Source organism: Euleptes europaea, chromosome 18 (genome assembly GCF_029931775.1).
Source record: "Euleptes europaea isolate rEulEur1 chromosome 18, rEulEur1.hap1, whole genome shotgun sequence".
Lineage (NCBI taxonomy): Eukaryota > Metazoa > Chordata > Lepidosauria > Squamata > Sphaerodactylidae > Euleptes > Euleptes europaea.
Window position 1 is genome coordinate 25,540,709 of NC_079329.1, and position 8,967 is coordinate 25,549,675.

The window sequence follows — 8,967 nt, forward strand, 5'->3', positions numbered from 1 at the left end:
AGCACATTGGAGACACGAGTAGCTTCCAATCCGACGCCCACGGTCATTTGTTACTTGTCAGGATATTTACTGGCTGTTCAGCCCACGAGGAGAGAGCCGGGAGGTTTTGAAACAGGCCAAAAGTTCACTCCAACAGAGCTGGGTTTTCTTTTTGTTTTTTTGAGCGCAGCCAGCCTGGCCCCGAGTAACATTTGCTTGGAAGGCAAGGTGGAGGGGAACCCCTCCTCCAAACTAAACACAAAAGCCCCCTTCCTTCTAGCCCTAGGAAAAAGGATGCGCTATCCAAAGGCCATTTATGCACGGGAGGTTTCACCTTGGGTTTGCCTCTCTCTAGATGCACATTCCCCCCATCCAAATTCTCAAAACTCAAAAATAAGCCACCATGCAGAGTTTTGAGAATTCAAATGGGGGAAATGTGCATCTAGGGAGCGGCAAATCCAGGGCAAAACCTCCCATGCATAAATGGCCAAAGGCAGACTTGGAGAGATTTTTTTAAAATCAGGGGGCCTATCAGAAACCACTTAGGTTTGGGATCGACTAGTAGGCGGGTATTAATATAGTAGGATTTCAAAATTAGCCTTGAAGCCCTGGTCCTCCGCTTGTTTGGCCAACGTTAAGAATGATTCGGGCCACTACAAACGTCTCCTGGCTAACAGAGGACAGAGCCCACAATGACTCGCCCCAGGCCCTTTTTATTAAATATGCGGTGGGGCAGGGGGGGAATTCAAGAAAAGAACCAAGAAGGAAGGTAGGAAGGCAGCGAAGGGCTGGGGAGGCAGAGAAAAAGCAATAACGAAAAGATGGATAGGGTTGATCGCCCCACCCCCAACCCAAGACAATGGTGTTTCTAACTTTATTTCACAACTCATTAGAATGTTGATTGAATTAAATTGCTCTTAAGAAGGCGGCTGCGAGACATTTAGGCTGGAAGGCGAAGCAAAACCATTTGGGCTTTTTTAAAGGGGGGGGGGGAAAGGAAGCACTTTAAGCAAATTCCATAAACGTTTAAGTATCTTTTCGGCGATTAATTTTTTTTCTGAATGAGGAAAAGACCATTTCCCCCTTGATAAAGACGACGCCGTCCCTACCTCGTTCTTCTTCTCCCTCTGTGTTACGTGAGTCGCTTGCAGCCGGAATTGGGCAAAACTCCCTGATTTCAGTTGGGGGAGAAAAAGTTCTGGTGATTTTTGGCACCATCTTATGAATTAGAAAAGGGGTGTGTGTGTCCTTTTTAACACATAGCGGACTTTGAATAGTCTTAACTCTCCCCCATTATTTTCTTCCTCCCCCCTTCCTATCACTTCCTCCCCCTCTTCTCTCTCGCTCCCTCCAAAGTCTTTGAGGGGAAAACCTTTTTGACGCGCCCGTGTTGTTCGTCAGATCGATGGGGAAAAGTTTGATTGAAGCCCCTTTGTCATGCAAATGTCAAGGCCTTGATGGATGATGGTAGATATCTGACAAACTTCAGGAGGCCTTCGCTCATTGGGCTCGGAGGCAACCACGTGGCCCGGGGCCCCCTTGCAGCCCACCCCCCACCCACTCCCCCATTCTGAAGGCTCTTGGAAGGAGGGGTGGGGGTGTGGGGGCGCCCAGGCTGGAAAGCCCTAGATGGGAAGGGTGGCTCTCTCTCCCTCTTTTTGGGAGGAGGGGGGGCGGCTTTAACTTTGACATACTATCCAAAGGTTGTAGGGCAGGAGGAATCCCCCTAAAACAGGGCGACCCTCTTCCATCATTGGCAAAGGAACAATACCTAGAATGAACTTCTTCTTAGACTATGCAATTTGTAACCGGGGGAGCAGCGCCTACGCGCCCAAGGACTACCAGCCTCTCGACCCGGGGACCTCTTCCTTCCCCGCCTGCTCAGGTAGCCCTCCTTCCTGTGACACCTACACTTCCGACGGGCCCTTTGGGGCGGGCGGGCCCCACGCCCACCCCCAGCAGAGCTCCTGCTACCCTCCTCCTCCTCTCCCCCCCAGCCCCGCCGGCCTGGGCATCTCCTTCGCGGGGTCCTCGCAGTCAGGAGGAGGGGGATTCTCGGCCCCCGGCTGCAGCCCGGGCTTCGTCGGCCAGCAGTTCTACCTCAACCCGCAGGAGACGGACGGAGCTTACTTCCAGCCCTCCGCCTACCCCAGCCATGGGGCGGCCGCCTCGTCGTCTTCCAGCCTGGGGAGTTTGCCCGAGGGGGGCTTCTGTGGGCAGTTCCAGCCCCAGCTCTACGGGCCAGAGCCGGGGGGCTACCTGCCAGGGGGGTTTGGCAACCTTTCCCCGCCCTTGCAGGAGAACAAAGAGCCGCGGCCTTCCAGCAGCGCCCTGACCTTTGACTGGATGAAAGTGAAAAGGAACCTTCCCAAAACAGGTAAAGCCCTTCCCGAGCGAGCAACTCGTCGCCAGGAGCCTTCCGAGGAGGGCAGGGAAGGAGGAGAACCGAGTAGCGGTCCCTGGAGGGTTCTCTCCATCTCAAGAGCATCTTGGACGTATCTGAGGGGGCCTCCGCTGTAGACAGGGTACCCCTGGGTCTGGTTCCGAGAAGCGATTCTTATGCCATTCCAAGCACTTCCTTCTTCCCTCGTTGCCTCTAGAGAACAACCCATAAAATGTGGGGAGTGTTTCCAGCAGAGGGTGGGTGTGTGGGTGGGAAATGTGTGGGGGAAAGTGCCGTCAAGTCACAGCTGACTTATGGCGACCCTGTAGGGTTTTCAAGGCAAGAGACGTTCAAAGGTGGTTTGCCAGTGCCTGCCTCCATGTGGGCTGAGAGAGTTCGGAGAGAACTGGGACCGGCCCAAGGTCACCCAGCAGGCTTCATGCGGAGGAGTGGGGCAACGAACTTGGATCACCAAATTAAGAGTCCTCTGCTCATGTGGAGGAGCGGGGAATCGAACCCGGCTCTTCAGATCAGAGTCGGCCGCTCTTAACCACTACGAGGTGCTGGCTTTCATGGAGTGGGAAACGCACTCCTCATCCGTTCCCTAAGCTGCCAGAGGGATGAGAAAGGCATTCTCTTAGTTCCCGGAGGATAGGAGGCCATGGGTTCAAAACTGCAGGAAGGAGGATGGGAGCTGATCTGGCCAGAAAAGGCTTCCAAGAGCAGTAAGCTCGGGAGGCACTCGCCTGGCTTGGAGGTTTCCTTAGAGGACAGGGAAGAGAAGAGAGGACACGTAGGCCGTTTATGCATGGGAGGTTTCGCCTGGGATTTGCCCCTCTCTAGATGCACATTTTCCCCATCCAAATTCTCAAAACTCAAAAATAAGCCCCCATTCAGAGTTCTGAGAGTTCGGATGGGGGAAATGTGCATCTAGACAGGGGCAAATCCCAGGCAAAACCTCCCATGACCATAGACACCCCAGCAGCTTTTCTACCAATTTGTGTTCCTCTCCAGTTTTAGCCTAGGCCTACTGGGGAGACCCAGGGCTCGCTCAGGCATCTCTGTGCATCACGTGGTGCCTGCAGCACCCAGTGGTTTCTCGGATGTGTGAATGACTCCCCCCCCCCCCCGCAACTCCAAGCGCCCATTGCTGTTCCCAGGGCCCCTTCCCACATTCAGCTGTCTCGGGGCAAGAGGAATGGAGTGAACTGCCCCCTCTACCAAAACACCCTAGAGTTCATTGGTTCTTGTAGGTTATTCGGGCTGTGTAACCGTGGTCTTGGAATTTTCTTTCCTGACGTTTCGCCAGCAACTGTGGCAGGCATCTTCAGAGTAGTAACACTGAAGGACAGTGTCTCTCAGACCACGGTTACACAGCCCGAATAACCTACAAGAACCAATGAACTCTGACCGTGAAAGCCTTCGACAACACCCTAGAGTTATCCGCTGGACTTAAAAAGAAGAAGAAAGGAGTTCAGCGCCTTGGCGGAAGGGACAGTGCTCGTTGCTTATTCCTTGCCCAAGTCCATTGAGGATTCAGGATGCTCCAGGAATGAGGATTCCGGCTGATCTTGGAATCTGGTCCCTGGAAAGCAGGGGAGGCGCGGTCCCCAGCGCAAATCTGTCCTGCGCTCCTTACAGTGAAGCCTGAGCAGGAGAACCCCCTTCTAGGTTGGGCCCAGGCTATCTGATGGGCGTCTCTTTGCCCCCAATTTCTCATTTAAGCCGACCCAAAGCAGTAATAGAAGCCATAGGCCAACTATGCATGGGAGGTTTTGCCTGGAATTTGCTGCTCTCTCGATGCACATTTTCCCCATCCCAATTCTCCAAACTCAGCAGTAAGCCCCCATGCAGAGTTCTGAGGATTCGGATGGGGAAAATGTGCATCTGGAGAGCGGCAGACCCAAGGCAAAAAACTCCCGTGCATAAATGGCCAACGGGACACCATCATAGAGCTGGGAGGGGGGGAAAGGAGAGAAATGAATTTTAAATCAGAGGCAGGGCTGGAAAGGGCTCGAATTAAGGAAAGGGGGAAGGAAAGGGATTCGTGTTGGCTGCGGAGACGCAGTTTAGGAAGCGGCGGAAGAAGAGTTGGTTTTTTATATGCCTACTTTCTCTACCACTCAAGGGAGATGCAGACCGGCTTACAATCACCTTCCCTTCCCTCCTCACAACAGACACCCTGAGAGGTAGGTAGGGCTGAGAGAGCTCTAAAGAGCTGTGACTAGGCCAAGGTCATCCGGCTGGCTTCATGTGGAGGAGAGGGGAAACAAATCCAGTTCACCAGATTACCGTCCACTGCTCATGTGGAGGAGTGGGGAATTGAACCAGGTTCTCCAGATCAGACTCCACCGTTCCACCAGAGTGGAGATTAGAGTCCACCAGAGAGGAACGGTGGGTCGTTGCAGGGCTACATCCAGGGCACTGGGATACATGCCCAGGAAGGGCAGGTTGTTTCAGAGAGAGGCCGTGTTGGGCTGCAGTAGAGTTTTCAGGGTATCACCTTTGGAGAGTCCAAACTCCCTTGGTCAGAGAGGTAAAAGAGCCTTTGAGCAGGTGCAAAGTCCCTTTCCCCCACCCCCAGCTATAGAGCATTCCCATCGGCAGAAAACCGAGTTTCCAACCTTGAAGCCAGGTAGGACTTTTTCTAGGCCTGAAGATAAGGATGGTTTTTGTTTGTTTTTAATGAAAATGTGGCAGGGCTTAAAGTGCGTTTGCCAAGGTTTAGCCCTGGGAATCTTATTGATGTCTTTATTTGGTTACCGCCTATCTGAAGCCACTGGATTGATTCAGTAGCCTTGCTGAAGCCAAGGGAATCTGAGGAGGGCCCTGAAGGGAGATCCTTAAGTATGTCTCCTCGAGTGCCACTGGAGAAAGACGGCCATGTATCTGTCAACCAAGAAAGCCCTGCTGTTTGTGGCACAAAGGAGGTAAAAGTGTAGGAACCAAAACGAAGAGAATGATTAACTTTGTCATGCTTTTGAAATGGTAATGACCAAGAGTATGCCACTCCCCACCACCGTTGGGACCTTTCATAGGTTTAGAATTGGGGGGGGGGCTTTTCTATTCGGAAGAGCCCCGTGGCGCAAGGTGGTCAGCTGCAGTACTGCAGTCCAAGCCCTGCTCACGACCTGAGTTCGACCCCGAAGGAAGTCGGTTTCAGGTAGCCGGCTCAAGGTTGACTCAGCCTTCCATCCTTCCGAGGTGGGTAAAATGAGTACCCAGCTTGCTGGGGGTAAAGGGAAGATGACTGGGGAAGGCACTGGCAACCCCCCCCCCTGTAAACAAAAGTCGGCCTAGTAAACGTCGGGATGTGACATCACCCATGGGTCAGGCATGACCTGGTGCTTGCACAGGGGACCTTTACCTTTATTTTATTCAGAGGGTGGGGGGGAGACTTGCAGGGATTCTTGATCCGAAGGGCCTCGGCCGAGTACTCATGAAGACAAGCATGCCTCTGAGCTTGCACAGAGTGCAGGTCTCTCTCACGCCCCGGGTTCCCACACAAATGGGGACCACTCTGGGCTTCCAGAGCCGGTGTGAGTTGGAGGAGGGGGGGTTGTGGGGGGGGGCGTTTGAGTCCGGAGCCGCGGCTGTTCTCACCGGCGCTCTCTGCTTCCTTTTGCCTGCTGGGCCGGCGGGGGCGCAGCGCAAGCGTCGGACTACGGCCTGGCGGTCCACCCCAGCGCCATCCGGACCAACTTCACCACCAAGCAGCTGACCGAGCTGGAGAAGGAGTTCCACTTCAGCAAGTACCTCACCCGGGCCCGGCGGGTGGAGATCGCCGCCACCTTGGAGCTGAACGAGACCCAGGTGAAGATCTGGTTCCAGAACCGGCGGATGAAGCAGAAGAAGCGGGAGAAGGAGGGCCTGGCCGGCTTCGCCTCCCTGGCCGCCTCGGCCAAGGAAGCCGGCGAGGCGGCCTCGGACCGGTCCAGCCGCTCGCCCACCCCCAACGCCTCGCCCAGCTCGGTGTCTTCTTGAAGGGCACCAAGGGGTTAACGCGCAGGGCCCTTCCCCTCCCCCCCCCAACCGAGACACTCGCCCCCTCCCTTCAAGGAAGCAGCCCCTTCTTGCACAGAAACGCCACGGGCATGGAGGCACCCGAGCATCGATGTTTATGCGCAGGCACATGGCATATGCCCGTCAAGACAACCGCCGTGCCCGGACATAATCTCCAAAGGCACGGTGGCCACATGGGCGCCTCCAATGTATGCAGGCTCACGTCGCCGAGCAAGCGCCAAGGCATGCCAACTGGCACAGGGGGGAAGGGCCGCATCCTGGGGGGCGGGGGACAGAATTTCAACCCCCCACCCCTCGCCCTGGGCTTTCCCCTGTGACTGCGATCCCGCATAGAGCAGCGCTCCGTCTCCCCACGGAACAGGAGCGGCGATCCACGCTGCCGCCTCCGGGGGAGAAGCCGCGGAGGACAGCCCAAGAGATGCCCGGGAGGAAAAAACCCTCTCCACCACCCTCTTCTTGCAGAGCAGGCAGGGGTGAAAGACTCGAGAGGGGTGGGGCCAGCCCCCCCCCACTCCGCTTCTGCGCCTGAACAGTGCCTGTCTCTTCAACGTGGGGGGGGGGCAAGCAACTGATCTCAGGGATGACCGTTCCCCTCTCCAAAATCCAGGCATCGCGCTTGCAACAGCGATAAACCGGAGCATCCTCCTCCCATTCTGCTTGGGATGCAAAAGGTGGTTCCTCGAGCTTTCTTTTGAACCAACAGAGGCAAAGGACAAGCGAACTTCCCAGGGCAGTTCTGGTTGCTTGGCGCGGTTGCCACTAGTTGCCTGTAGATGATTGTACATTTTATTGTAAAACAATTCTGCAGCGTGGAATGAAAGATCCCCCCTCCCTCTACACCACCACCCCCCCGCCGCCCACACACACACCCATGTCAGCTTTGCACTAGTACAGAACTGTGCCTCTCACTTGGCAATAGCCCCGACAGCTGGGTTGCTTACAGTTTGCTATCACGGATCTCCTCTGCCTCCGGTGTGAATGCACTACCTGCTATAAAGAAGCAAGGCAGCTATCTTACGGATATTTCTGATTTGCCTGTGATAACAATAGTAGTTTTATCTCGATATTAATAATTATCATATGATTGGTGGGATTGGGCCTGAACAGAAATGGCTCGTCATTTTTGTCTAGATATTGCTTTTATAGAATAGTAGCTAGGAGTTATTTTCACTGTTCAGAGAGCTTCAGACCTGCATGGATAAAATGTGGACTGGGGGGTGGTGATGGAAGGAGGAGAACTGGGTGGGGCTGAGTGAAAACGCTGTCTGGATCTAACCCAATGCACCTTAAACTCTAGGAAAAAATAATATTCCGGTTTTCAGCTTTTGTGTATTGGAGCCCACTGTTTCAGATACTCCAGAAATTACTTATCTAGGAAAGAAGTGACAGTCCTGTCTTAAATATTATTGTGATTTCATTTGAAGTGAGTATGCTTATAAAGGTAAGCACCGGGTCATTACTGACCCATGGGGTGACGTCACATCACTAGTTTACTAGGTACAGTATGTTTACCGGGTGGTTTGCCATTGCCTTCCCCAGTCGTCTACACTTTACCCCCAGCAAGCTGGTTATTGGTTCCTCTTGAGGGGCGGGAATCAACGTCAGATTATTATTTTCAAAGACACCATGACTGTAATCCAACTACCAGTTTAAACTAAACAACTTGGATGTTTGGAGGCAGCCTGAAATGCCTCTACTTGATAATGGAGAGGTTGACTGGTACTCCAAAATCAATGGGATTTGTATTCCAGTAGCAGGACTTTTCCAGGCAACCTTTATACTTTGAACTGGAACACAGATCCAAACTATCTTGCAACGCCAGGGACAAATCCCCAGAACGTGTGATGTAATAAGGAAAGCGCATCTGAGCATGCACACCATATCTCCACCCCCCACTTGCAAATTCCGCCCTGCCTAGTAATAAATCTGGGATTAGGCAGTGATGCTTCTTGGCATACAACTCAGAGCAGTTAGATTTGAGTCCAGTAGAGCCTTAGAGACAAACTAAAAAATAAGCCCCCATGCAGAGTTTTGAGAATTCAGATGGGGAAAATGTGCATCTAGAGAGCAGCGAATCAAAGGCGAAACCTCCCATGCAGAAATGGCCCAACAACATTTCCAGAGTCAAAGCTCTCTTAGTTACTAGGTAGCTCCCCGCTGGGGCTACACTGCCATCCTCAGAGCAGGGACTTGGAAGCAAGTTTCATTCACATCAACAGAAGTGACTGCGAAGTTAGCGTATGAACCATCGGGCGCCAGTTTGCTAAAACCGATTGTTAATATTCGTTTTGATTCGTTTCTGGCTTTGGTTGTAATGGGTTGGGAATGATCAACATCCAGTGATATTTATTATTCATTCGTCTCCATAGACTGCCCATTTAAAGCAAAATAACTAGTTTAGGGGTCTTCCCCCCCCCCAATCAATGCACCCTGGAACAGACACCATTTGTTTTTCCCCATCCCCGTATGCTAGTTTAGAGCAAAACGTTGTTTTTTTTTAAAAAATGAAAACGTTGTTACTATTATTACTAATGGCAATTATGATTTACATTTTTAAAAATAAAATAAGCTAGTGTTTTAAA

At 52.8% G+C, this 8,967-nt stretch overlaps 1 protein-coding gene across 1 annotated transcript; it reads left to right on the forward strand.

Annotated features, from left to right (window-relative positions):
* Positions 1-1,607: 1,607 nt before the first annotated feature.
* Positions 1,608-6,346, forward strand: HOXB1 (homeobox B1). Its single transcript, XM_056863957.1, has 2 exons — positions 1,608-2,356; positions 6,012-6,346. Exons 1-2 carry the CDS (start codon positions 1,756-1,758, stop codon positions 6,344-6,346), a joined length of 936 nt encoding a protein of 311 aa, XP_056719935.1. The 5' UTR covers positions 1,608-1,755.
* Positions 6,347-8,967: the final 2,621 nt, after the last annotated feature.